Here is a 26,479-nt window from a genome sequence, read left to right on the forward strand (position 1 = left end):
TTAAGGTGCTGGGTGGCATCTTTTAAAATGATATCTAGTCTGTTTTCGTGTTATGGTTACAGGCAGCAGGGAATGGAGAGTCCTCAACATAACGACAAGATTCTCAACAGAGTTAGTAAGGAATATTTTGACTTTTTGCGGGGGGGGGGGGACACATGGGTTTCAATGAAACTTTCATTGAGGTTCTCAGGTCCAGCAAGAGAGATCCCAGAATAGCCAGGTGGATAGGATATCTAGGCTGTAGGAGAGCCAGCTTCAAGTCCCTGCTCTGCCCTAACCACTGGGCAATAGGGTCAGTCTTGCTCTGGGCCAGTGAATAATGTATACAGAGTGGAACAGCTTCACCAGGTGAGAGAGAGGCAGAATAGCCAGCAGTCAGGGTGCTCACCTGGGATGTGGGAGAAGCAGGTTCAAGTTCCTGCTCTGACAAATAAGGCTAGTCTGGAGTTGTTCTTTCTTTCTCCCCCCCCTTTAAATAAAAACATTTAGGTCTTGAATTCATCCCAAAGCAGAATGGAAAAATTTTTGAAATCTCAAATTTCCATTAAATAGAAAAACTGTTTCCTGCCCAGTTTGAATTATGAATAACAGTCTGGATTTGACAGTCAGTGTCTACAAACAGATCCTATGACCGAAACAAGATTTAAAGCATGAGACTTCCTTTGGAAATCATTTCTCCTGGAACATTACACATGACAGCCACTACTGGACTGCCACCATAAGGAATAACCCTCAACAGCTGAGAATGAAGGTTAAATTCTACCAAGACACAAACACACACAGTGCAAACTGATCCAAGGAAATTCTTGGTGAGAACTTAAAACAGAAAAAAACTTCTTTAATCTATCCGGCATTTCAGAGTTAGGAAAGATATCTTAGTTCCACAAGAATCTTCTTACATTAGAATGCACCCTCTTGACAAAGATCTGTTGAAGCACATTCCAAACTAATACTCCTTTCTGACATGCAACTTGTTCTAAACAAAGTAACCGTTTCACTTCCCCAAACCCTCTACAGGAAAGAGGGGCCTAAGATGCACTTCCATTTCCCAAAGCTTTGTAATGGCATGTCTATTTTCTAAGCTTAGTTTTCATCCAGTTATTCAGGTTTTTTGAAAAATGAAAAAAATACATATTAGACACAGCACTTCCCCATGAATCAGAAAATTGGCCATCTACTCTTCGTCCTAGGACCAGTACAAGACTGCTCCTGATTGTACGTAAAATCATAGAAAGGTAGGGCTGGAAGAGACCTCAAGAAATCAAGTCTAGTCCCCTATGCTCAGGCAGGACCAAGTATACCTCTAGACCATCCCAGAGAGGTGTCTATACAACCTGTTCTTAAAAACCTCCAATTATGATGTTAGGGTTTCCTCCCCATGCTGAACTCTGGGGTACAGATGTGGGGACCCGCATGAAAGACCCCCTAAGCTTATAAGTACCAGCTCAGGTTAAAAACTTCCCCAAGGTGCAAATCCTTTCCTTGTCCTTGGATGGTATTGCTGCCACCACCAAGTGATTTAGACAAAGATTCAGGAAAAAGACCACTTGGAGTCCCTATTTCCCCAAAATATCCGTGCAAGCCGCTTCACCCCCTTTCCTGGGGAAGCTTGAGACTAATATACTAACCAATAGGTTAACAAAGTGAGCACAGACCAAACCCTTTGGTTTTTAGGACACTAAAAATCAATCAGGTTTTTAAAAGAACTTTATTATAATGAAAAAAGTAAAAGAATCACACCTGCAAAATCAGGATGGAAGGCAACTTTACAGGGTAATACAAGATTTAAAACACAGAGGACTCCCCTCTGGACTCAACTTCACAGTTACAATAAACAGGAATAAAACTACCTCTTAGCATAGGGAAAATTCACAAGCTAAAACAAAAGATAATCTAATGCATTTCCTTGCCTTTGCTTACAATTTTTGTAATTTTAGATGCATCATTTCAGCTATCTTTTTAGGAGCTGGTTTACCTGCTTGGTCTCTCTCTCTGTCCTGAGAGGGAACAAAAAGAGAGCACAAACAAAACCTCCCCCTCCCCCCCAGATTTGAAAGTACCTTCTTTCCCCATTGGTCCTTCTGGTCAGCGGCCAACTAGGTTAATTGAACTGATTAACCCCTTACAGGTAAAGATTCAGTACATCTGGCCAGGAGGGATTTTATGTTACTGCATACATAAAGGTTGTTACCCTTCCCTTTATATTTATGAGAGATGGGAATTCCACAACCTCCCTAGGAAGCCTATTGCAGAGCTTAACTACCCATATAGTTAGAAAGTTTTTCTTAATATCTAACCTAAATCTCCCTTGCCAAAGATTAAGCCCATTACTTCTTGTCCTACCTTCAGTGGACATGGAGAACAATTGATCGCTGTCCTCATTAGAACAGCACTATATTTGAAGGCTGCTATCAGGTCTCCCTTCAGTCTTCTTTTCACAACACTAAACATACCAAGTTTTTTTTAACCTTTCTTCATAGGTCAGTTTTTCTAAATCTTTAATAATTTTTGTTGCTGTCCTCTAGACTCTCACCAATTGGTCCACATCTTTCCTAAAGCGTGGCGCCCAGAACTGGACACAGTACTCAAGCTGAGGCCTCAGCAGTGCCAAGAAGAGTGAGACAATTACCTCCCATGTCTTACATACAACACTTCCGTTAATACCCCCCAGAATATTAGCTTTTTATTTTTTTTGCAACTGCATCACAGAGTTGGCTCATATTCAATTTGTGATCCACTATAATCACCAGATCCTTTTCAGAAGTACTACCAGCTAGTCAGTTATTCCCCATGTGATATTTGTGCATCTGATTTTTCCTTTCTAAGCATAATACTTTGTACTTGTCTTTATTGAATTTAATCTTGTTGATTCTAAACCAATTCTCCAGTGGGTCAAGGTAATTTTTCATTCTAAAGTGCCTGCAACCCCTTGCTGTCATCCACATATTTTATAAGCACACTCTCCACTCTATTATCCAAGTTATTAATGAAAAATATTGACTAGTACTGGACCCAAGTCTGACCCATTAGACCTCACTAGATACATCCTCCCACTTTGACAGAAACCATTGCTAGCTACTCTTTGAGTACAGCCTTTCAACCCCCAGTTGCACACCCACTTTATAGTAGTTTCATCTAGACCACACTTCTCTAGTTTATGAGAATGTCATGTGGAACTGTGTCATATGTTACTAGAATCAAGATACATCATGTCTACTGCTTCTCTCTTTTCCACTAGGTCAGTAACCCTATCAAAGAAGAAAATCAGGTTGGTTTGGAATGATTTGTTCTTGACAAATCCATGTTGGTTATTCCTCATAATCCTATCATCAGCTAAGTAATTACAAATTAATAATTTCTTGCAGTATCTTTCCAGGTATCGAAGTTAGGCTGGGTAAAGTTTTTTTGTTGAAGATTAAAAAAAGATTTGTTGAAGAACAAAAAAACCTTCAAAAACAGACTTCAACGAGAAACTGCAGAACTGGAATTAATGTGCAAACTTAACACCACCAAAATAGGCCTGAATAAAGACTGGGAGTGGCTGGGTCACTACAAAAAGTAATTTCCCCTCTGTTGATATTCACCCCTTCTTGTCTACTGTTGGAAATGGGCCACATCTACCCTAATTGAATTGGCCTCGTTAGCATTGACGCCCCCCCCCCCCTCCACTTGGTAAGGTAACTCCCATCTTTTCATGTGCTGTGTATTTATACCTGCCTCCTGTATTTTCCACTCCATGCATCTGATGAAGTGGGTTATAGCCCACGAAAGCTTATGCCCAAATAAATTTGTTAGTATCTAAGGTACCACAAGGATTCCTCATTGTTTTTTCTGATACAGACTAACATGGCTACCACTCTGAAACCTGTCATCATGCAAGGACTGTATAAGGCCACCATTAAGGCCCTGTGGAGTGCTGAAGAGTGTTATTGACAACATTGTAGGGGATGTCAAAGTAGCAAGGAATACAGGAGACTCTTCCCTTAACTTCAGAGGGGTAGCCGTGTTAGTCTGGATCTGTAAAAGCAGCCAGGAGTCCTGTGGCACCTTATAGACTAACAGACGTATTGGAGCATGAGCTTTCGTGGGATGCATCCGACGAAGTGGGTATTCACCCACGAAAGCTCATGCTCCAATATGTCTGTTATTCTATAAGGTGCCACAGGACTCTCTGCTGCTTCCCTTAACTTCTGATTTAAGGCCTGAAGAATCTTTAATTGTCATTGATAAAGTTTTAGTTTGTGTTATTTTGCTAAGGATTGAAGCTCTCCTCAGAACAGTTGGCTGGATCATACACAAATCTTGATAAGGCTTGGCAAATAGTTCTCAGGCTTTTTAAAATACAGTAACTGTACAGGACAGCTTTAGACTGCCAAGCTGAGAAGCCTCTGCTGTGAATGTGCCAGTGACAAGGAACACATTGCCACTCTACTACCCATAAGGCTACACTGTGCACTTCTGACCAGGACTGTTCACATGCCCATTTAAATATGGATTTTAGCCTATTCAAGGCAACTGTCAAAGCACGGTGAGAAGTCGCTGCATTCTCTGCGCTCAGTGTGCTGCACTGGATATATGCAACACTCACTCTGCTCCCTTTGAAGGTGGTATTCAGATTTGATAGCCGCTGTGAGGTCCACAAAAATCAACTGCATGCAACATAAGAGTCATTCCTTTATTTTACAATCAGAGCATTGCACACATTTTACTTGATCAATAGCCTTGGGCACATACACCAATCGCTGATCATTCCTCCACTCCATTATTCAGTGCTTCATAACTGTCAGACTAAAAAGCTGCAGGCGGCTGGTTACACCAGAAGAAAATCCATCCCCAACTCATAACCTATTTCATTACTAGTAAGAGTAACACCATTCTACATTAGGACATTGGAAACCTTGCCTGGAAGTGATGCTGCATCCCTGGGCTTGAGCCCAAAGATACTCAGTCAATGTACAGGGCTGGTCCCACAAGTGGAAGAGGATGTGCCTTCAGTGCTCTCCAGTAAACCACAGGGTAGGAGTGCTATTAAGGCTCGTTACTGTAGACAGAACATTACAAGTGTCTGTGCAAGAGCGAAAGGCACTGCAGAAAAGGGGGGGGGGGGAGAAGCCCTTTGGGATGCCAAAGTCTCTGCAACTTACATCAGAGAACAGCCTTTCCTGCAGAGAGTAGTTCTCACTTATCTCTTCCCAAAAGTGAGCGCATAACTGATGCAGAGGTACCTTCACCAACAAAAATAGTTTTGTAAAAATTTTAAATTCTTTGCTCCTGTGTTCCATAAGAGTCTCAAACGAGTTCCATATTCTGCAGCATGGTCATTGCTGCCAAATACACCCAATGGGAAAGGTTATGTACACATTTCTGATAAGCAGCTACATTTCACAGAAATAAACACAATGTACCTTTCTTATATGGAGAGGAAATATGTGACATAAGGACACAGTCTTATAAGTTCAGTGCAGTTGAAAGCAAAGACATGTCAGTCCTATTGGAGCCTGCCTTACAGTTTGACTTTGCACCGTTCTTTGCAGATCTTGTATTTTAGCTGGGCTTATACTGTCTCATGTGTGCAGCAATAGAAGTGGCAATCTCAGAATTCTTCTTGTTCTGGCCATAGTAGTCCACAAAGCCTCCATCTGGCCCAATGAGGTACATAATAATTGTGTGATCCACCTGTAAGACAGCAGAGAGCAAATTTGTGCTGCAGGTCCTGAGCGTCACTCAGAGGGCAGTAAGGGTTAGTGCCCTGATTAGCCTTTCAATCCGATTATCTCTGACTGGAGATTTACCAAGAAGAACAGACTCTAGTTACAGACTAGAAATGGGCCAAGCAGGAGGAAATTCAAGAACAAGCTGTAAACAGATAGGGTGAAGAGGCACTGCAAGTAGGAGAGCCTTGCAGGAGCTGTAGGCAGCTTCCCCCGTTCCAGTCTTCAAGCAGGGTAAGTAGAGGACAAGATGGAATGAGAAAATGAGGCTTGACCTGTTTCCCCCCTAACTTTTCCCTCCTCCCGGCTCTTCTGATGCCCGGATTAAGAGGAGAAGTTCTTCCTGCCCCTGCCGGCCTAACATCTCAGAGCTCAATGTTCGCGAGACCCTCTCACTCCTTGCTGTCCTACAACCCCGGCTCCTGCAGTGAGACAGGCACTCGGATCCAGACCTTCGCCTGATGTAAAGGAAAGGGATATGGTGTGGGGACGCTGCAATAAACCAAATTCACTCTCAGAGCAGACAGTGAGGGCAATAACGTTACTGAGAAAAGTGAGCTATGGAGAGAAGGCCTTGTGTGTACCGGGAAAGGCATAAGTACCCAGCTATGGGGCTCCCTCTGCTGGCTACACTGTGCTAGCATTCAAAGAAGCTTCAGCTGCCTTTCAAGCAGGGTGGAAAGGTTTAAATCAAGGCAATATAAAATGGTTTAATTTTTTTTTGAAGTTCACTCATGTAAATCAGACTGAGATTTTACAAAAAAGTCTTTAAAATATGTGCTATTGCAATTTAAAACTTAAATGTATAATTAACTCAGTTATAAATGTTTAAGTATCACTCTCCTGGTAGGGTCTCTTCTCTGAGCTTTACAAGATTGCTATGGGCAAAAGTAGAATTGAAAACTAAGGCCGTGATCCTGCAAACACTTACGAGGGTACCTAATTTGATTTACGTGAACAGCTCCACTGACTTCAGTGGGGCTACTCATGTGCTTGAAGTTAGACGTGCACATAAGTGTTAGCAGCATCATAGACAAATTGTATTTTTATTAAAAACTTCTCATAGCTGCATAAAATCTTTGAAACTTCAAAACAAAACTGCTTCAGTGTTAACAATGAAAAGTGTATGCAGTGTTGTAGCCATGTTAATCGCAGGATATTAGAGACACAAGGTGGGTGAGGCAGTATCTTTTATTGGACCAACTTCTGTTGGTGGAAGATGCAAGCTTCTGAGCTACACTGAGCTCTTCAAGTCTGGGGAAGGAAGAAGAGTATCTGAGCTACACACAGGTTGGGACAGATTGTTAAGCAGGAGGCCACGTAACTTGAAATGAAGTGGATAATTGGGGGTTAGACTGTTATGCATGAAGGGTTTGAAGTGTGGGTGAAACCAGACAATCATTACACTCTAGAATGAACAAAAAAAAAGCTAAAAGACAAAACCACCACATCACCCATGGGCAGACACTTTTCACAAAGTGATTACTCCATATTGGATCTTTCAGTACTTGTCCTCAAAGGAGACCTGTACAACACCTTCAAAAGATGAGCCTGGGAACTTAAATTCATGACAATTCCATAGGACAACTTCCTTAGCCCTCTCTATCCCAACAATCTGCAATCCACTCTATTGAAAACGGAAGCCACTGACCCTTTGCAAAGGACAGCAGCTCAGGGGAGCTTATTCTTCCCATACATCCCCTTAGATCCACCCTTCTCCCTTTGCCAATATTGATGAAACTCATCCAAGCCCTTATTTAGTATCTTGACTACTATAATCTCCTCTTCTCTGGTCTTGACTACTGCAATCTCATATGCCTCAAATCCATTCAAAACACTGTTGCGAAACTCTTCTTCCTGGCTCATCACTTGAGCTACCTCACCCCTTGCCGAGTCCAACATTGGTTCCCCATACTTCCACAAACACAAGAACTTTGTCTTCACCTCTAAGATCTTTCACAGTACTACCCTGCCCCACCTACCTAATTTAGTCACTTGTGGTGTCAATCCCCCCCTTCACAATGCCAACGATCCCAGGCTTTACTGTGCACCGATCCTTAAACAGCTCCACATTTTCTCCCATGCTGCAATTTACACATGCAGAAAGTCTCCTATTGACTGTAGACACTGACCTATCTTCCTTCAAATCCCACCTCCATCTACAAAACCCTGCCAGTTGATCATAGCTAGGCAGTGATGAGCTGACCATCCCTCTTCCTACTCCTTTAATTCCCAATTCCTGCCATTCCCTCTCACCCTACCTCCACTTCCACTTAAAAGCGAGACCAAAACAATACAACTTGGAATAAAATTCATGTAAATTCGTAACCATGAATTGTATGTTATTGCATGTTATTCCCCATGCCCACCTTTTGTGTGCCTCCTTTAGAACATGAGCTCACTGGAGCAGAAAATGCCTCTTTGGGTAAGTCTACACAGCAAAGAAAAAACCACAGCTGGCCCGTGCCAACTGACTCAGATTCATGGGACTTAGGCTGCAGGGCTGTTTCACTGCTGTGCAGACTTCCAGGCTTGGGCTCTCTGAGACCCACCCACCCTGCAGGGTCCTAGTCTACACAGCAGTGAAATAGCCCTGCAGCCCAAGCCCTGCAAGCCTGAGTTGGCTAGCATGGGCCAGCCGTGGGTTTTTCTTTGCTGTGGATACAGACCCATTATCTGTGTTTGTACCATATCCAGCATAATGGTGCCTTGGTCCCAGTTTAGGTCTTTGGGGTTAACATTTAGTAGTAGCAATAAATATAAATAGGCATTTGTTATGCAGGATCTTAGATTAGATTATCAGAATGATCTCTTCTGGCTTTAAAATCAGTGAATGAATCTGTGAATAATAGAGCACTCGGGCACAGGCCCTGCTTTTACTTACTATGTAGTCATTGTCTTCATCCTTGGGGCCTGAGCTGTAATACACACGATAGGCTCTGGACACCTGCTCAATCTGCTCTTTGGTACCAGTCAGTCCAATCAGTTTGGGAGAAAACTCTAAACAGAAATGCAACACATTAGCCATGCTAAAGTTCCTGCCACCCAGAACCAGCTTTGGTAGAGCCCAGCCATCATTTTAATCACAAAAGAAAGCAACGAGTACAGAACAGCTACACAGTGCAAGGAAGAGAAAGGCAAATGGTACCTTTAACGTATCTGGCAACGGCTTCTCCAGTGTCCCTTTCTGGGTCGATGGTAATGAAGAGTGGGGTCACATTTGGCAGAGATGGGATCTTGTCTGTCACCACAAAGATTAACAATTAATATTGCTCTCAGCAGGCCTAATGCCATAGCTCATCTCCCACATAATGAGGCTATAGCCAAACTCATAATACACAGTGAGTATAAGGGGCCCTTTTTGGCACAGACTGAAATGGTGACCACTTTGGAATGATATTGGGCAGGTTAAATAACATCTAATGAACTTTTTTAAAGGCCAGGGAGCAAGTGCAATGAGATAAAATGGAGTTCTCCAAACCCTTGTGTCTGCCCTGGGGGTCCCTTCTCCTCACATGGAGATCCTACCTCTATTTACCAGGGCTGATAGGCCAATTGAGGTGCAAGGAATGCAGATTATAACCAAGATCAGGCAGCTTGAGAAATAATAACCACTTCTCCCTGTTGAAAGGAGATGGTATTTTGCATTTCACCATCTATCCTGCTACCGCCTCCTTCCGAGGGAGCAATGCCACATCACTGAGACATGAGGGAAGGCTCCTCCTGCAGCAGTAGTACAAGTAGCAGCAAAAGCTACTTGCTGCTGCAACATTGCACATTCCTAGAGTGGAAAGGGTTATCTGCTTCTCCTTAACATATTAGGTTTGCTTCTGGAGAAGCTGACAGAACCCATCGTCAACAGAACCTACAACCCACCTGGCCCAGAGGCCATCTTTCAGCCATCCCCACTGTCACAACAGAGCTGGACTCACCTTTCTGCCCTCCCCCTTCCCTCACCCCTTTGACCAGAGCACATTAGTTTCTTTCCTGCTAGGAAAGGCTCCATCCTGCCAGTAGTTACTATCCATGCTTTTCCTCCTTTATTCAAGGTGCTGTTGGAGGGCCCAAATCTCCCTCCTCAAGAAGCAGATGTGGACCTCGCTCAGCCTGCCATCTACAATCACACCCTATCAAGTGGCTCAACTTAATTGGTGCTGGGAGTGCCACACAGGGGCAAGTAGCTGGGATTTTAAACATTCTGCTAGACTTCTTCTGTACCCAAGAAATATTAAAGACTGTAAAAGAGAGCATCCATCGCAGAACCTTTTTGTCCGAAAGGAAGTTTTGAGCATGCGGAGTATTGGAGATAATCCCTGTCCTGCAGAGCGAAGATCTTTGCCACAGGACCTTTCACCTATTGACAGTACCTCCTCTTAAATGAATGTTATTGGTAAAATTGTAACAAGGATGTTTGTGAGATTCATGAGAGTTCTATAGGGGCCACCTCACCCCAACAATGGGGGCTGCAGCACCATACAGGCATGTGTACAGCCAATTCAGGGGCTCCCGGATATTGCCCCATAAGATGTTGGGGTAAGTTACACTGATTGCTGCTTCCCCGGCATTTTTGCACGTGGACATAAGGTGTTTTTCAACTGAATGAGAGGGATGAATGGGCAAGATTTTTCTAATGCGGACAAAGCTCTATCTTGAGAGAGATCTGTTCTCCAGATTAGATCCAGCCTTTCTTTAATCAAGAAGCTGCTCTTGGTTAGCAGTCACTACTGTATTTCATTAACCAAGAAAACCCTCTTCTAGCAGGACAATACCACATCCCAAAGGGTAGTGCCAAGTACAAAAAACTATAGGAACCCAACACTGACTCAGAGCATGCCTTATATGAGCTTCCCCCAAGATCAAAGCATGAGGCCCAGTTTGACCTTGTTTTCTATAACACTGCATCTAATGTGAAGCAATGCAGAGACAGCCTAAAAAGGCTGAAATTTTCACATACATTAAGGAGCTGGTCCCATTGCCATTTAGTAAGCTGGGAGAAGCACTGTAGTATTTCACTACATGAAGTACAGCCTATTTTAAGTAGAGTTAGGATTCTGACTGGATTCATTTACCAATTTCATCCACCGCTAGAATCATTTTCTCCAATTCCTCTGGACAGATATCAGGGCAGTGCGTGAAGCCGAAGTAGATTAACACCCACTGGCCCAGGAAGTCCTTGTTGGTCCTGGGCTGTCCCTGGTGATCCACAAGTGAGAAAGGGCCTCCCAGCAATGGCTTCCCAAGAGCCCGCTTCTGCTCCTTCTCCAGCACTGAAACCAGACAGCAATGGGAGGTTACTACCAGCTGTGTCTCACACACGAGAGGACAAAAGATCCCAGAAACCATTCAAAGACAGTTTGAGTCATAAGGCTCTCAAAGGCAAATATGCCTAGTAGGACAACAGTAATGTAACACCTTGAATTTCAAAGCCCACTGCAAAATATAAGCCCAACATGGACAAGACAACTTTATAGTAAACAGAACAGTTTTACATTGTGATATTTTCCATATAAACTATATCCTACTGTGCTCCAAAAGGAGCTTATCATCAAGATGGCACTGAAGCTCATATGCTGAAGTCAGGAAACATGAATTGAGATGGGACGCCTGCAGTTAAGATTCAGGCATCTTTTAGAGACTTAAGGGAGGAAGGGAAACTGCTGTGCTGCCATGGTCTAACTGAGTTTCAGTATCAAGACAAGGAGAAAAGAATTAGGTAAGTGTTCACTATAAAGAGAGCATTAAACAGTAAGTGGTTAAAAAAAGCATACAGGGGTTAAAACCAGAATTGGGAATCTATGCTCTTAAAAAGTCTTCAAATACTTCCACATACCCTGGCGAAACAGAGATACACACACTTTCATCCAGGAAGTTTTTGGAAAGTGTAGGGGACAATTTCCTGGTGCAAGTGCTGGAAGAACCAACTAGGGGCAGAGCTCTTCTAGACCTGCTGCTCACAAACCAGGAAGAATTAGTAGGGGAAGCAAAAGTGGAGGGGAACCTGGGAGGTAGTGACCATGAGATGGTTGAGTTCAGGATCCTGACACAAGGAAGAAAGGAGAGCAGCAGAATACGGACCATGGACTTCAGAAAAGCAGACTTTGACTCCCTCAGGGAACTGATGGGCAGGATCCCCTGGGAGAATAACATGAGGGGGAAAGGAGTCCAGGAGAGCTGGCTGTATTTTAAAGAATCCTTATTGAGGTTGCAGGAAAAAACCATCCCGATGTGTAGAAAGAATAGTAAATATGGCAGGTGACCAGCTTGGCTTAACAGCGAAATCCTTCCTGATCTTAAACGCAAAAAAGAAGCTTATAAGAAGTGGAAGCTTGGACAAATGACCAGGGAGGAGTATAAAAATATTGCTCAGGCATGCAGGAGTGAAATCAGGAAGGCCAAATCACACTTGGAGTTGCAGCTAGCAAGAGATGTTAAGAGTAACAAGAAGGGTGGAGGGATAGCTCAGTGGTTTGAGCATTGGCCTGCTAAACCCAGGGTTGTGAGTTCAATCCTTGAGGGGGCCACTTAGGGATCTGGGGCAAAATCAGTACTTGGTCCTGCTAGTGAAGGCAGGGGGCTGGACTCGATGACCTTTCAAGGTCCCTTCCAGTTCTAGGAGATGGGATATCTCCATTAATTTAAATTTTAAATTTATTTAATTTAAGGGTTTCTTCAGGTATGTTAGCAACAAGAAGTCAGTCAAGGAAAGTATGGGCCCCTTACTGAATGAGGGAGGCAATCTAGTGACAGAGGATGTGGAAAGAGCTAATGTACTCAATGCTTTTTTTGCCTCTGTCTTCACAAACAAGGTCAGCTCCCAGACTGCTGCACTGGGCGGCACAGTATGGGGAGGAGGTGATCAGCCCCCTGTGGAGAAAGAAGTGGTTCGGGACTATTTAGAAAAACTGGATGAGCACAAGTCCATGGGTCCGGATGCGCTGCAGCCGAGGGTGCTAAAGGAGTTGGCGGATGTGATTGCAGAGCCATTGGCCATGATCTTTGAAAACTCATGGCGATCAGGCGAAGTCCCGGATGATTGGAAAAAGGCTAATGTAGTCCCCATCTTTAAAAAAGGGAAGGAGGATGATCTGGGGAACTACAGGCCAGTCAGCCTCACCTCAGTCCCTGGAAAAAAATCATGGAGCAGGTCCTCAAGGAATCAATTCTGAAGCACTTAGAGGAGAGGAAAGTGACCAGGAACAGTCAGCATGGATTCACCAAGGACAAGTCATGCCTGACTAACCTAATTGCCTTCTATGAGGAGATAACTGGCTCTGTGGATGAGGGGAAAGCAGTGGATGTGTTATTCCTTGACTTTAGCAAAGCTTTTGATATGGTCTCCCACAGTATTCTTGCCAGCAAGTTAAAGTAGTATGGGCTGGATGAATGGACTATAAGGTGGATAGAAAACTGGCTAGATTGTCGGGCTCAACGGGTAGTGATCAATGGCTCCATGTCTAGTTGGCAGCCGGTATCAAGTGAAGTGCCCTAAGGGTCGGTCCTGGGGCCGGTTTTGTTCAATATCTTCATTAATGATCTGGAGGATGGCGTGGACTGCACTCTCAGCAAGTTTGCAGATGACACTAAACTGGGAGGAGTGGTAGATACGCTGGAGGGTAGGGATAGGATACAGAGGGACCTAGACAAATTAGAGGATTGGGCCAAAAGAAACCTGATAAGGTTCAACAAGGACAAGTGCAGAGTCCTGCACTTAGGACGGAAAAATCCCATTCACTGTTACAGACTAGGGACCTAATGACTAGGAAGCAGTTCTGCAGAAAAGGACCTAGGGGTTACAGTGGACGAGAAGCTGGATATGAGTCAACAGTGTGCCCTAGTTGCCAAGAAGGCTAACGGCATTTTGGGCAAAAAGAACAGGAGTACTTGTGGCACCTTAGAGACTAACAAATTTATTAGAGCATAAGCTTTCGTGGGCTACAACCCACTTCTTCGGATGCATATGCATATTATATTATATGCTCTAATAAATTTGTTAGTCTCTAAGGTGCCACAAGTACTCCTGTTCTTTTTGCGGATACAGACTAACACGGCTGCTACTCTGAGACCTGGCATTTTGGGCTGTATAAGTAGGGGCATTGGCAGCAAATTGAAGGACACGATCATTCCCCTCTATTCGACATTGGTGAGGCCTCATCTGGAGTACTGTGTCCAGTTTTGGGCCCCACACTACAAGAAGGATGTGGAAAAATTGGAAGGAGTCCAGCGGAGGGCAACAAAAATTATTAGGGGGCTGGAACACATGACTTATGAGGAGAGGCTGAGGGAACTGGGATTGTTTAGTCTGCAGAAGAGAAGAATGAGGGGGGATTTGATAGCTGCTTTCAACTACCTGAAAGGGGAGTCCAAAGAGGATGGATCTAGACTGTTCTCAGTGGTACCAGATGACAGAACAAGGAGTAATGGTCTCAAGTTGCAGTGGGGGAGGTTTAGGTTGGATATTAGGAAAAACTTTTTCACTAGGAGGGTGGTGAAGCACTGGAATAGGTTACCTAGGGAGGTGGTGGAATCTCCTTCCTTAAAAACCTCTAAGGTCAGGCTTGACAAAGCCCTGGCTGGGATGATTTAGTTGGGAATTGGTCCTGCTTTGAGCAGGGGGTTGGACTAGATGACCTCCTGAGGTCCCTTCCAAGCCTGATATTCTATGATTCTGGGCTTTTATACTCTAATCTTGTGTAATGCTTACACACCACAATAATAGATGCAATATAACAACTTAATATAAACCAACAAAACTACAAGTTTTAAAAGAGGACTTAAAAAGAGCAAAAAGAAATCAAAACAAATGTAGGAAAAGTAAAATACTGGATAAACTGAAAACAGATAATGGTATAAAATATGTATATATGCACTCACAGGCTAAAAATACAAACTTACAATCAAAGAGCAAATGGAAAAGGAAAATAAAACTAAGTGGGTAAAATAGGCCAGAACAGAAAACAGACAATGTGCCAAAAGTCTTGTGCTCCATCTCATTCCATGTATATTTAGACCAGAATCTCTTTTGGACAGGGAGCTGTCATCCTGTGTGTTTGTGAGGTGTCTAGCACATTGATAGCCAGTCTGCTAAAATCAGCATATCAATCTCTCCTAGTTGTCACCCTTCCGAGCAGCAGTACCACAGCTAACATGGCCACAAAATCTTTTTATCTGCACAGCTATAAAGGCTTGGAGGGAGAATTACAAAGGTTTTGGGATGATAATGTAACATATACATACTTTCTTCCTTTTTTTTCTTGAAGTATTTCATTCCTGCCAATAAAGCTCCACCAATCGCAAATGTGAGTGCCAAGGACTTCCAGGAAACTGGCTACTAGGAGAGAGATTCCATAAAAATTAAACTTCACCATCTTCAACTATTTTTTTTGTAAAACATAGGAAAGTACTAAGTATCTGTTTATGAAATAAAACCCAGCTCTTGCGATATGACAGAATACCTGTATCTAAGATCAACCACAATTCTGTTTGAAGAACCAATCCACAAAAACCAAACCCAGGTACTTTTGTAAATACAACCACTGCACAGAGACTATCAACACAGGGGAGAAATTCCAGCTATGGCTGCCACAGAGGAACCCTCCCCACCCTGGCTTCCCCCTTGACCAGGAGAGCAGGGCACCTCTTGCTACACACAAGGAACATGAGGGAGTTTTAGGCCTTAGCCCGCAACCCCTCTGAGTTTAGATTAAGGACATAGCTATGGCCGCCATTGGGAACGTGGCCTCCTTACCCCGGGCTTCGAGGGGCCCGTCTTCGCTTTGTCTCCCTGAGGTGCAGTAGCCAGGTGGCGAGTCACCGCCAAGGAACCCGGGAGATCCCAGCATGATGAGCGGCGAGCAAGGCTGACAGCGAGCAGCTACAGAGAGAGAGATGAGATGACCAGGAGGTTAAGGCGCGAGGCTGCTCGGGGTCTGGGGGCGCGCAGGCGGGAGTCGGGCCCGGCCGGGAAGGGAGGGCGGCGCAGGCTCGGGCCGGGCCCGGCCGGTGGACGGTCGCCGGGGCGCGGAGCAGTTGTGACATGGCTGGGCCCTAGCCACCTGCCCCTAGGCAATGTCGAGCCGGGTCAGGCTGCTCAGTGCAGGTAGCAGGACCCCGCCAGGCCCCAGGGGACGCGGCTCCCCGGACCGGAAGTTCCCCTCACCGGTCGCCTCCACGCGCCTCTACGTCCCGGAACGTGGAGTCCCAGCGCCCAGACAAGGGAGACCCGCCCGGCCGCCGCCATCCTGCAACCGGCTTCCCCGCCAACTAACCCTCCCCCTCCCCCGCAGCTTCCGGCGTCCCCGCCAACTAACCCCGCCCCCCAGGTAGCTTCCGGCGTCCCCGCCAATTAACCCCCCCGCGCAGCTTCCGGCGTCCCCGCCAATTAACCTCCCCGCGCAGCTTCCGGCGTCACCGCCAACTAACCCCGCCCCCCCTCAGCTTCCGGCGTTACCGCAATTAACGCCGCTTCCCCCGCAGCTTCCGGCGTCACCGCTAACTAACCCCCCCCCCGCGCAACTTTCGGGGTTACGTCAACTAACGCCGCTCCTCGCGTAGCTTCCGGCGTCCTTCAGTTTCTGTTAGCGGGCGCACAAGCAGCAGCCCAGCCGTGGGGCGTCAGGTGGGAGCGGTGACCGGCTGTAGGGTTGCCAATTCCTGGAGCTTTCATCACATGACAACCTTCAATTACAGATTAATCTTTAGTTCCTGGCGACTCCAGGACAATCATGGTGGGTTATCAACCCTAGACTCCGACCAAGCGTGGATGGAGCCAGGTTCGTAGTTTGCGGACTTGCTCGGTGGTGGGGGATATCCAAAGTAGGAATGAGGTCCGGGCTAGGGTTGTCACCTCTCTAATTGCTCGTAACCTGCCCCCTGAGGTCCCGCCCCGTCCTGCCTCTTCCCCTAAGGCCCCCCTCACGCACCGGATTGTCTCTACCTCCCTCCATGCCGCAGCTGTGCTCCCTCCGCTCTGGGGCTGGAAGGGGAGCTGCTGCAGTCTGACAAGGAGCTGCCCGCAGGTAGGAGGTGGCCCCAGCTGGGAAGTGCTGGGGTGAATGACCGGGCACCTCCCCTCTCCCTGCAGTAACTGGACTTTTGGTGTCCAGTCAGTACATCTGACTGGACGCTGTCAGGTTCCCTTTTTGGCCGGACTTTCCAGTTGAAAACCATGCACCTGGCAAAACTTTTCTCCTCAGGAAATGGGTTAGAACCAGAAACAATATCAGTTGAAGGGTGATGTCGCTGTTCCACATTACGATGGGTATGATGATATCATGCCAGAGATTGTGGAAGTGACATCATAACATGGTGACTTGTGTTACCGTGACAACCCCAGACTTTCCTTTTTGGGCCAGACCAGATGACCACCCACACCTCCCATCAGGCCATGCTCTTTCCTAGAGACTGTCCCTGCCCCATGCAATACCTGGCACCAAGCCGATGCACAGCCTGTGGAGGATGAGGCTGGAACTGTGGTTCCAGAACTGTCCTGGAGAACTGGCAGAACTGCCTCTGCCAGAACCCCGCTCAACCAGTCAAACTAAACCCTCCACGGCTGGTCTCAGGCTGCATGATGCACCTTTCTGGATGCCCAGCTTCAACTGCTGCAGCCCTGGTTTATAGAAGGTCTGAGCACAGTACTGGGAAACTTGTGTGTTCAAAAATGATGAATTGGCCCTCAGAAAATCATGAAATTGGCTTAAAAATCATGATATTTTTAAAAATAAAAGTTGGATTCTTTTTGCCTTCTGGTTTTCGAGCCTTTGGGATTTCCAGCTTCAAGCTTTTCTCGTCAGCCATGAGGACTAATCGTCTTTTAAAATCAGTTTAAACTAATCCAGGACCACACTCTTAATAAGCAGGGTTTATTTTTTAAGCTCAACCTTAACTCTGAATTTCTTGGGTTGGTAGTGCTTATTTTGGGGATAATTACATCATCCTTACAATGTTTTTACCCTTAAATTACTGATATGTACTCTCAACTCAAACTCTAGTTTAACATAGTTTTTAATCTGGGAATGTCACATAGTGAAGGAATATTACATGACTATTACTGTACAAACGTGCAACCCCCTGCCCCCTTTGCCTTTTTCAAGAGTGGCAGGCTCCTAGTGCTTCTGCTTTTTTCTGAAGTGACAACTCATGCCAAAGAGTTCTGCAGGTCTCTAGCTGTATAAAAATGAATTTGGAGAGATTTCTCTGTTTCTTCTGGGTGTTGCAGCTGATTTTTTTTTTTTTTTTTTTTTTTTTTAAAGCACCCAGCTTTGTTTGAACTGAGTCTTTCTTCTCTCTTTTTTTCCTGCATTAGATTTTGGGAGCCTGGTTGACAGTTATGGATGAAACTCCTACCTGGAGACCTGGATCCTTGACAGGGAACTCTGAGCTGTGCTTTTCCTTTGGAGTCATAGCAGATATTCAGTATGCTGATCTAGAGGATGGTTATAACTTCTGGGGGTCCCGGAGGAGATACTACAGACACAGCCTTCACCTTCTCCAGAGCGCAGTTGATGAGTGGAATAAGGAAGACAGTCAACTTGAGTTTGTGCTGCAGCTTGGGGATATTATTGATGGTTTTAATGCCCAACATAAAACATCAGAAAGTGCTCTGAGAAGAGTTATGAACAAGTTTAAAAAGCTTAGAATCCCAATCCATCACACATGGGGAAATCATGAATTGTACAACTTTACTAGAGACTATTTAACACAATCTGAACTTAACAGCAAGTCTTTAGAAGACCAGATCTTCCTTGGCTCTGCTGCCAGTGGCCAGGACTCTCCTGGAGCCACTGCTGAAGAACATTACTATGCTTATCATTTTAGCCCAGTTCCAAAATTTCGGTTCATTTTACTTGATGCTTATGATTTAAGTATCCTTGGGAGGGATAAATCCACCCAAAAATATCAGGATTCTTTGAAGCTGCTGAAGGAGAAAAACCCAAATGAGAATCTGAATAGTCCCACAGGTATTGCACTGCCTGAGAGAGGTTATCATGCATTCCCAAAATTCTGCTTCAAATAATATTCCTCTTCATAGTAGAAAGACTTATAATTAATGTAAGATATGTTACTAGGTGGTAAATCAGTGTGAGCTTCGTTGACTTTGATCCTTTTTGCATAATATACACACAGAATTCCCACTCTTGGGCGTCAACTTCTTAGTGCAAGAAAAGTCAGAACTTTCTTGGCTCTTAGATTTGTCCTGTGAGGTGCTGGCCATTATGCACAAGTCCCTTCTTTAAGTTTTATGCCAACTTTCTCAGCTGGGTTCTTATTGAACAGAGTCAGAAAAAGAGTGCCACACATAAGCTGCACGCCAGATTTTTTTTTTCCCCAGTGCTGTTCTGGTGCTTCCTAAGTCTTATTTTAGACACTTCCACATATCTTCTTCTGATCTCTGTCTTCTGTGGGGCTTATCAATACTAAAGCACATGTCCATGGAGGGGCTTTGGAGGCATGCCTTGACAAACCAACTGATGACTAATGTGGGGGCGGAGCTATTCTGCTCAACATCAATGTCTTGTTTTGGTTACACTGTGAGACTTTGTCTAGGCCAATGCAGAGGCTGCAAGCCTAACATGTTTCTTGGAATAACCCCATTTCTATACTTTAGAGTTGCTGTCTTCCAAGGCAGAATGAAATAATATAGAATTGTATGGTTTACAAATCTACATTCAAACAGTGCCTTGGGAGCACAGTTCACTGGTGAATTTGGCAGGTCAGGGCTGGGCTTTGTGGATACAGGGGTTTGGTGCCCCTTTGTACCTTTTAAAGTAGTTAGCCCTGCTTCTTCAACACTAGGCCAGTCTGTTCCAGGGAACTTTTTGGTGGGGAATAGCGTAGATGGTCCTGCTTACAGGACCTAAGCCAGACAGAGCTCAGGAGCTATCTGCCAGCTAGAACTCAGCAGCTCTATGTTGCCTGTTCTGAGGCTTCCTACATGCCAGATTTTGGGGCAACTGTACCCTGGGTGAAGTTTTTCTTTAGGCACTCAGGGACAAACACCTTTTTCCAACACCAGATGCCTTAGCACTGTAGACCAGGGGTAGGCAACCAGTGGCACTCTCAGTGCCTGGGTCCTGGCCACCGGTCCGGAGGGCTCTGCATTTTAATTTAATTTTAAATGAAGCTTCTTAAACATTTTAAAAACCGTATTTACTTTACATACAACAATAGTTTAGTTATATATTATAGACTTATAGAAAGAGACCCTCTAAAAATGTTAAAATGTATTACTGGCATGCGAAATCTTAAATTAGAGTGAATAAATGAAGACTCGGCACACCACTTCTGAAAGGTTGATGACCCCTGCTGTAGACCACTGATATTCTGGGACCATTGCACTTTTCCCAAAGATCTAGCTCACTGATGTCAGCTCCAGCACCTCCAAGGAAATTCATCTTATTTGAAGTGGGCTCATCCACTCGGCCCTGGAACAGGGACATTTCTCTGAAGTGCCAACTTAAACAGCATCTACATTACTCAGGGAGTTGAAAAATTCACACCCATGAACACTGTAATTAAGCTGACCTATGGGAGTGGACAAGCAACTGAACTACTTTTCAGCTGCATGCCCTCAATGCTCTGGGACCCTGGTGGGGTTTTTAGTTCATAATGAACCCAAATCCACATCTTTCAGCATTGTAAAGGTTTTGGAACTTCACAGCAGAGGCAAGGGCAGAAGTGCAATTTAATGAACAGTCTAACAGAATTCCATACAACACTGTATGGCTTGATCCAGCAAGGAATACAGGAGCCCAGCACATGCATATGTGGAAGCTCTCAGATGGGTGGTTTCTTTCTCCTTGATCTGGGTCCATTAGCCATCCTTACGAAGGCACTCCTGAGTATGTTAAGACATCATTACCTTTTTTCTGTCAGGAAAACTTTGGGGCAAGAGTCCAATGTGACATATGCCATTGTACTCACCCCTGTGTTTAGGAGTCATTGTCTTTGGGTCACCAATACAGTTTCCAGAGCAAACTTTGACTGGGCAGTGTATGTTCAATGCCATCTGAATAAGCTATTTCATTCAAATAACTCTCCAAGGACTAGAATTTCTATGATGAATGATAGAGGCAGAACTTTTTATCAGTGACTATTTTGTTGCTTTTTTCACCTGGAGAACCACTGACCTAGATGTTGATTTGGAACTGACAGTTGTCCTTAGACTGTCTCATTTCTTTCTAGACTCGGAAATGTTTGAAGGTCATAGAGGTACTCTTTCAACTGATACTGCCTGACTATCCTGCAGCAAAAATCTTGGTACAAGCCTTGTGTGTTTTCAGTTTACAGACAGTTGCATAATTGTTTTTACATACATTTATTGAGCTTTTATTGCCTCAGCCTGCAACCAGTCTCCTGGAGTGACTCCTTTAGTGGGCCGGGCCCCAAGGACCAACAGTCCACAGGGGCAGGTCTGTGCCCTCCTAGGATGGGCCTTCAGCACCAGCTAACCCTGTCTCTCTACATGGGTCCCTGCAGCAAATCCAACCAAACCAGATCCTGCGGGAGGCTTGTACTGTCCCCTTCAGAACACAGGGCTCTCAGTGAGTTTACAGTGACACAGGCACTCATTTCAACACAATTTATTAGTCACCTGGCTACAGAATCTAAAAGTCCTTAGGTCAACGTAGAGAAATGAAAGTTAAGGCATAGCCCGTTCTGGTTACCCCAGAGCGCAGCCAAGCTGTTGTGAACCCCATGTTCAGGCTTTGTCTCTCCCTCTCAGGCCATGTCTACACTACAAAATTATGTCAACCTAACTTACGTTGGCAGACAGTCACTGCAGTTATTAAATCGCTTATGTGTGTGCACACGTCAGAGGTGTGTGTTCTCACCAGGAGTGCTTGTATTGATTGTATTATCAGTGGGGGGCATTTTGAGATACGGCCTGAAAGCTAGTAACAGTTGATGTAAACAATGCAGTGTCTACACTGACATTTTGTCAACCTAATTACACCGACCGCGACTACATTGCTCGGGGAGCTGATGTTATTAAATCGGTATAGAGAGGCATTATATCAGCGGGAATCACGTTTACATGAAGACGCTTCCATAGCTAGGCCGACACAAGGCAGCTTACATCAATCTACCTGTGTAGTGTAGACCAAGCCTCAGTCTGACCTCTTTAATCAGTTCCCACATGAGAGAGTACAGACTTCTTCCAGAAAGTAACCGTTTATTCCACATCCCTCCAGTCCTTTGTTCTCGAGCTGTGATCTTTGCTCAGCTGAGCAGCTTTCCAGCTGAGAGATGGGAAAATCCATCTCCCTCTGAGTCATTGGTTGCTAGGTGCCAGTATCCTGGAGATTGGGTTTTCCATTGTCGTCTTGGATTTTCCATTGATATGGGGTCTGCTTCAGCCAGTCCTTTTTAAATGGCCCATTCAGGCTCAGACAGGTAGGCAACATACACACACCTATGTCTCTTAACCTACTCTGAGAGCAAACTTAGTCCTTTTCCCCCTACTGGGTAGCCATGCAAACTGTAGGGGAAACTGAGGCACATATAGGGTTCATAAAAATATTTCAGAAAAGTCTCACTTTGTCACAACTTAACTTTAGCTTTGAAAGTGAATATGGATCACTCTTAGCACTTCAGAGCGTACAGGTCAGCTATGGAGTATGCTCTGTCTTTGTAATGTTTCTTTCCTGATTGGGCCTTATTTTTCTTTGCTGTAACCTCCCACCATTCTTACTGTTACTTGCAGTACATTTATCAGTTTAGCATGAGACATCCTTGAGCTTTTTACTGTTCAAGAGTGGGAATCCTGTGTGTAATGCATCTTTAAAGATGGGCAAATTACTTCTATAATTCTGCTTCTTTCAATATATCTCACCAGATTCACCCTTACCTCCCCTGGGTTTGCAAGTCTTTTCTAAAAGGGTGTGTTGCTGTCATTTCGGTCCAGAAAATGGCCATTATCTTTTGAAAAATTCACACACATGCTTTTGTTTAGTTTTAATTTTAGAGGAGCCCTTGCTTCTCTCTTGTAGAGGGTACTAGATGATATGGTTGCCAGGCATACAGTTTTCAACCAGAACGCCTGGTCGAAAAGAGACCAGGCCACTGACCGGGCTGCTAAAAGTCCAGTCAGCAGTGCAGCGGGGCTAAGGCGGGCTCCCCACCTGCTGTGGTTCCGCACGGCTCCTGGAAACATCAGCATGTCCCCCCTTTGGCTCCTAGGTGTAGAGCAGACAGGGGGCTCCAGCGCTGCACCTGCCCCAAGCACTGGCTCCACAGCTCCCATTGGAACTACGGCCAATGGGAGTTGTGGGGGTGGCGCCTGCAGATGGGGCAGCCTGCGGAGCCACCTGGCCGCACCTCCGCATAAGAGCCAGAGGGGGAACATGCCGCTGCTTCAGGGAGCTGCCTGGGGTAAGCACTGCCTGGAGCCTACACCCTTCACCCCCTGCCCCAGCCCTGATCCCCCTTCTGCACCTCATTTCTGACCCCACCCTGGAACCCACACCCACAGCCCAGGTCCCATACCCCCTCCCACACCCCGACCCCCTGCCTCAGCCCGGAGCCCCCTCCCATACTCTGAACCCTTCGGCTCCACCTCCCAGCCCAGAGCCCCCTCCTTCACCCCAAACCCCTCATTCCTGGCCCCATCCCGGAGCCCGCACCCCCAGCTGGACTCCTCACCTCCTCCTGCATCCCAACCCACTGCCTCAGCCTGGAGCCCCCTCCCGCTCCCTGAATTCCTCATTTCTGGCCTCACCCCAGAGTCCGCACCCCCAGCCGGAGTCCTCCCCCCCTCCCACATCCTAATCCCCTGAGCCAGCCTGGTGAAAATGAGCGAGTGAATGAGGGTGGGGGAATGGAGTGAGCGGGGGCGGGGCAAGGGTGTTCAGTTTTGTGCGAGTAGAAAGTTGGCAGCCCTACTAGACGAAGCTGTGGCAGTTGGAATTCAACACAAGCAAGGGACTCGTGTCCAACTGCCAGCTCAGAAAGCCACTCATGAAGTTCTGGACTGTGTTCTGCTAGGCTGCAGTGATGCAAGAGTGGGAATCCTGCATGCGTGGCATTGTCAAAGCAAAATTACTAGTAAATCACTTTCCCCCATTTACTCATGAAGACTGTGAATTTTTGGAGGCACAAGATACATAAGAGCCTGTCAAGGGAAAGGACGCTGCACAGATGTACATAGAAAACCAAAGCTGGTAGGGAAGCAGCTATTTGGGTGTGTGTGAGCTTGACCTTCTTTCTTCATTACAGGACTTGCTGAACCACAATTTGTAGAGTTCAATGGAGGATTTAGCCAAACACAGCTGGATTGGTTCAATGAGGTTCTTACATTCTCTGACACTAATCAAGAGAAAGTCGTGGTTGTGGGTAAGTCGGCTTTTTTTATGTGTGAATGCATGTGAATTGAGACATCTGTGAAGGAATAAACCCCAGTGATAAACTGATAGGATGCTGCACGTACTCCAGTGGGGTACTCCAATTTTTCCCACTCATAGGCTTTCCTACCAATATCTTATATTCTAGAATCATTCAGTTTCCCCCTCACACATACATTTTTTCCACAACAGGAGGAGGAGACTGTGGTAGACAGGAGCAAGAAACGGGGTTGCAGATTTGAGGGGGTCCTAGGTGGGGGGCAGTAGGCTGCTGCAAGGTATTGGAAGTTGCTGTGTTAGGGGAGCAATGGTGCTGGCATTTGGGGGAAGGAACTATCAGAGACTTGGGCAAGGGAAAGATTTTGCATTAGAGGGTGTCTAGATCCTGGAACTCCTTGATCCAAGTGGCAGGGATTTTGTTCTTGGAGCCAAGTGCCCAGGGCAGTGAAAGGCACTGTGTACCAAAACATCTGAGCTGCTGTGGACCATGGAACAGCAGTAGCCACAGTGGGAGCTCTCTTCCTCTCCTCTCCCTGGGCTTTAGTTGACACCTCCACAGAGCCATGCAGCTGGGCTGTATGCCAAGCCAGCTGCCCAGCCAGAGCAAGGGCATGGCAACTGAGCTGGCTGCCCAGCAAAAACAGGTACGCTCACTGAGAACGCTTCATAACTGGAGCAAGGGCATGCCCCACCCTGAAGCTAGTAACCATTTTACATCTGGTAAAGAGTGATGAGAACATTTTACACTACATGAGCTTTGTGAACAGAAGTGTAAATCAGACTGTTTTTCCAGCAGTGAGTGCTGTAGGCACCTCAAGAGGCTGGCATTATGATGTTCAGGCTATGTCTACACTGCATCATTTACAGCAGTGAAGAGGCTCTACAGCTTAATAACTCCTGCCTCCGAGAGGTGGTCGCTGTGTTGGCGTGAGAAGCTCTCCCACCGACATAGTGCTGTCTACACTGGTGCTTAGGTCGGTATAACTTACGTCGCTCAGAGGTTTGGATTATTCACAACCCTCAGCGATGTAAATTATACTAAAGTAATTTGTAGTATAGACATAGCCTCAGTGCACAGTTTTAGATTTGATGACCCAAGGCAGTGGTCTTGTGAGCATAACTCAGCTGGGATTCAGTACCTAGATACCTTCGAAATACCTGAGAGATAGAGAGCGTTCTCATTATTCCATATGACTGGACAACCTGTGTGCAAAACCTCAAACTTAAAGAAAAGTTCTGTGGGTTTCACTGCACCCCAAGCCTCTAAGATTCCAGCATCTATAAGCAATTTCCAGATGGGGAGATGATATAAAACACTCTTAACTGTGGTTGTTACCAATGATGTCTCTTACCATTATTCTTGTTTTTTTCCAACTGCAGGTCACATTCCGGTTCATCCAGGTTCTTCAGAGAGTGTTTGCCTTGCTTGGAATTATAAAGATGCCCTTTCTGTCATCCATTCTCATCAGTGTGTGGTGTGCTTTCTCGCAGGGCACCTCCATGATGGTGGTTATTATTTAGATTCTCATGGAGTCCACCATATTACTTTGGAAGGGATTGTTGAAACTCCACCAGAGAGCCATGCCTTTGGAACGATATATGTCTATGATGATAAACTGGTATTAAAGGGAAGAGGTAGAATTCCAGACAAAGTAATGTATTACACAAAACATTAGGATAGTTGTAAATACAATTGTGCATGATCCAGACAATGCTCCAGAAATTAGTTAGTTTAATAAATAACAGCTGACCATTGCAGCCATGGTGTTTCTGTTTATAGAAAATCTGCACGATGATGCTTACAGCTTCAAGCCTGATAAATAGAGCCTCAGTGCTGCCCACCTTCTCCTCTCAGAGCTGGTATCTTAGAAGCTTTACTTCTTCAAGAAGCAAGAAACAAGGTCTAGCTTCCTGCTATAGGGCACAGGAGGGACAGCCAACAACTCAACACAATCTGAAATAAATGCAACTTGATTTGGACAACTTCTGCTTGAAAGAGTTAAAAGTGAACAATTTGTTATTTATTGTGGCACAAAAGGCACAAGCAACATTAAAAGGTATGTGATAACAGTAGCAAGGAGTTATTAGTGCATCTTTATTAGTCACACTGTGTTATGAAATGGAAATCTTATCCCTATCAGGTGTGATTCAGCTTCTTTTCAAACACTAACATTGATGATATTCTTCAGCCTGCCAGTAGTTTGCTTTCTGAAATCAGCAGAAGTTGTAGATACTCTGCACCTCTAAAAACCAGATTCCTTTGAATGTTTTTGTTTTTTTGTCTAGGGAGGGGATTTATGATTTTATAGATGAAATGCTCAGGGAGATTATCCCTGTATTGACTGGATATATGTCACCTCAGGAGAGGATGCAGAAATAAAATGTCTAGATGCCATTAATGACTACTTCTTGGATCTGCTAGTCCTG

At 45.3% G+C, this 26,479-nt stretch overlaps 2 protein-coding genes across 4 annotated transcripts; one reads left to right on the forward strand and one right to left on the reverse strand.

Annotated features, from left to right (window-relative positions):
• Positions 1 to 4,663: 4,663 nt before the first annotated feature.
• LOC135887879 (protein SCO1 homolog, mitochondrial) lies at positions 4,664 to 15,978 on the reverse strand. 2 transcript variants are annotated; one of them, XM_065415662.1, is made up of 7 exons: positions 15,868 to 15,978; positions 15,457 to 15,582; positions 14,946 to 15,036; positions 10,781 to 10,978; positions 8,860 to 8,952; positions 8,596 to 8,711; positions 4,664 to 5,676 (listed from the first exon to the last, which is right to left on the reverse strand). In XM_065415662.1, exons 1-7 carry the CDS (start codon positions 15,946 to 15,948, stop codon positions 5,545 to 5,547), a joined length of 837 nt encoding a protein of 278 aa, XP_065271734.1. In that variant the 5' UTR covers positions 15,949 to 15,978; the 3' UTR covers positions 4,664 to 5,544. The 2 variants fall into 2 exon arrangements, with proteins under 2 accessions (XP_065271734.1, XP_065271735.1); XM_065415663.1 differs by lacking the exon at positions 4,664 to 5,676 and adding an exon at positions 6,881 to 6,965.
• Positions 15,979 to 16,283: 305 nt separating this feature from the next.
• Positions 16,284 to 26,363, forward strand: ADPRM (ADP-ribose/CDP-alcohol diphosphatase, manganese dependent). 2 transcript variants are annotated; one of them, XM_065415767.1, is made up of 4 exons: positions 16,284 to 16,480; positions 18,016 to 18,670; positions 23,928 to 24,044; positions 25,433 to 26,363. In XM_065415767.1, exons 2-4 carry the CDS (start codon positions 18,040 to 18,042, stop codon positions 25,726 to 25,728), a joined length of 1,044 nt encoding a protein of 347 aa, XP_065271839.1. In that variant the 5' UTR covers positions 16,284 to 16,480; positions 18,016 to 18,039; the 3' UTR covers positions 25,729 to 26,363. The 2 variants fall into 2 exon arrangements, with proteins under 2 accessions (XP_065271839.1, XP_065271838.1); XM_065415766.1 differs by having other exon boundaries at positions 16,284 to 16,435.
• The last annotated feature ends 116 nt before the right edge of the window (positions 26,364 to 26,479 follow it).

Source organism: Emys orbicularis, chromosome 13 (assembly GCF_028017835.1).
Source record: "Emys orbicularis isolate rEmyOrb1 chromosome 13, rEmyOrb1.hap1, whole genome shotgun sequence".
NCBI classification, from domain to species: Eukaryota; Metazoa; Chordata; order Testudines; family Emydidae; genus Emys; species Emys orbicularis.

What these genes read in the sequence shown, in the direction of transcription:
- ADPRM (XM_065415766.1), top strand. An exon ending in GAATCTGAATAGTCCCACAG is followed by an intron (nt 18,671 to 23,927) that starts GTATTGCACTGC and finishes TCTTCATTACAG; the next exon opens with GACTTGCTGAACCACAATTT. An exon ending in AGAGAAAGTCGTGGTTGTGG is followed by an intron (nt 24,045 to 25,432) that starts GTAAGTCGGCTT and finishes TTCCAACTGCAG; the next exon opens with GTCACATTCCGGTTCATCCA.
- LOC135887879 (XM_065415662.1), bottom strand. Translation starts at nt 15,948, where the DNA reads ATGGCGGCGGCCGGGCGGGTCTCCCTTGTCTGGGCGCTGGGACTCCAC. An exon ending in GAGGCGCGTGGAGGCGACCG is followed by an intron (nt 15,583 to 15,867) that starts GTGAGGGGAACT and finishes CTCTCTCTGTAG; the next exon opens with CTGCTCGCTGTCAGCCTTGC. An exon ending in CAAGAAAAAAAAGGAAGAAA is followed by an intron (nt 10,979 to 14,945) that starts GTATGTATATGT and finishes GTCTGGTTTCAG; the next exon opens with TGCTGGAGAAGGAGCAGAAG.